The 1,314-nt window shown below is 40.5% G+C and overlaps 1 protein-coding gene across 1 annotated transcript; it reads right to left on the bottom strand.

The window, feature by feature from the left end:
• Positions 1 to 505: 505 nt before the first annotated feature.
• LOC110035404 (B-box zinc finger protein 22-like) lies at positions 506 to 1,308 on the bottom strand. The gene is made up of 2 exons (XM_020739638.1): positions 1,085 to 1,308; positions 506 to 848 (listed from the first exon to the last, which is right to left on the bottom strand). The coding sequence occupies exons 1-2, from the start codon at positions 1,280 to 1,282 to the stop codon at positions 819 to 821; spliced, it is 228 nt and encodes a 75-aa protein (XP_020595297.1). The 5' UTR covers positions 1,283 to 1,308; the 3' UTR covers positions 506 to 818.
• Positions 1,309 to 1,314: the final 6 nt, after the last annotated feature.

The raw sequence follows: 1,314 nt of genomic DNA, 5'->3' as shown, positions 1-1,314 counted from the left end.
AAAGATTATTTTATGAGAATGAACCTAATAGACAAGAGGTATCACTGTTGATTCACAACCAATTAGAATTCAACACAAGTATTGAAAGAGAAGGTGCACCGTCCAAACACAGGTGAAACTTTTCCTGTCGAGATGAAACCACGCCATTGTGGTTTCCATTATAATATTCAAAATACCAGTCTTTTTCTGATACTTTGCTGAACATTTACTTTCTAAGAAAAAGCTGAACTATTAATGGTGATCAAGAGCAATCATAAGTAAATCGCCTAAGAACATACTGAATTAACCATCACCATCGAGCATTCTGATATCTGCATCATATAAATTTTCAGTTTAATCCAACTCACTCAACTGTCTACTTTGTAGAGCCATCTTTTTTCTGCAGTGGATTGATTCATATGCAGATGTGAGATCAAACTTATCATTGTGAAAGCCCAACAATGGAGTTCTAGTCTGCCGATTAGCAATTCAGTCGATCCTGACTCGAAATAAAAATCAGGAGCTCTCAACACTATTCTTTCCACCCAGTGCCAACAAGATTCACGAATTAATCCCAAACTCGCCAAGGTACCTACAAACACCCTCAACCTGATTGTTTCATAACCTGATCGATTCAGCAAGCAGGTAAAAAACTTAGCCACACAGCAATCACTTATCCAAATCTCCTTTTGCTGGAGAAAACGTCCCAATGAGGGGTTCTGAAAACCCTAACAAACTAATATAATACCGACAAATCTCAGCACAGTGCCGGTAAGAAAAAGGGAAAAAAATTAGCACGCAATTGGCGGTCAACCGAGAACAAACAAGAGCACAAAGGTTCAGCCTCCCCGTTTGCAGACAGAGCAACCCTAAACTCAAAAAAAAAAATAAAAAATAAAAAAATTAACAACACAAGCATAGAGTTCTTAAAAACGATTTCCTCCCAACATAAACCAGATAAAAAAGCAAATCACAGTTTACCGATCAAAGATCTCAGATCTAACCTCTGTTGAATCAACATGAAACCCCAACTCCCCCAAAAAAAAAATCGTGGAAACAATTCCGCTAGCTGGTAGAAGAGTGAAGACGAAGATCAGAGCAAAACCTGACAAATATCGCATTTGGGAACCCTATATGAGGGATTTGAGGAGGAAGCAGAGAGAAGCAGAACTCTTTGATGCTTCCCTGCGAGCTTGTTGGCCGCATGTACCTTCTCATCGCATTCCCAACACAGCGCGGCCTCATCGGCGCAGCATAGGACCTTCGCCTCCGCAGCCTCACAAGCGTTGCACTGTATCTTCATCCCAATCTCTCTCTCTCTCTCTCTCTCTCTCT

This window comes from Phalaenopsis equestris, unplaced genomic scaffold (genome assembly GCF_001263595.1).
Source record: "Phalaenopsis equestris unplaced genomic scaffold, ASM126359v1 Scaffold197624, whole genome shotgun sequence".
NCBI lineage: Eukaryota > Viridiplantae > Streptophyta > Magnoliopsida > Asparagales > Orchidaceae > Phalaenopsis > Phalaenopsis equestris.
The sequence above is the reverse complement of the archived record's forward strand: the minus strand, read 5'-3'. Positions and strand labels throughout refer to the sequence as shown.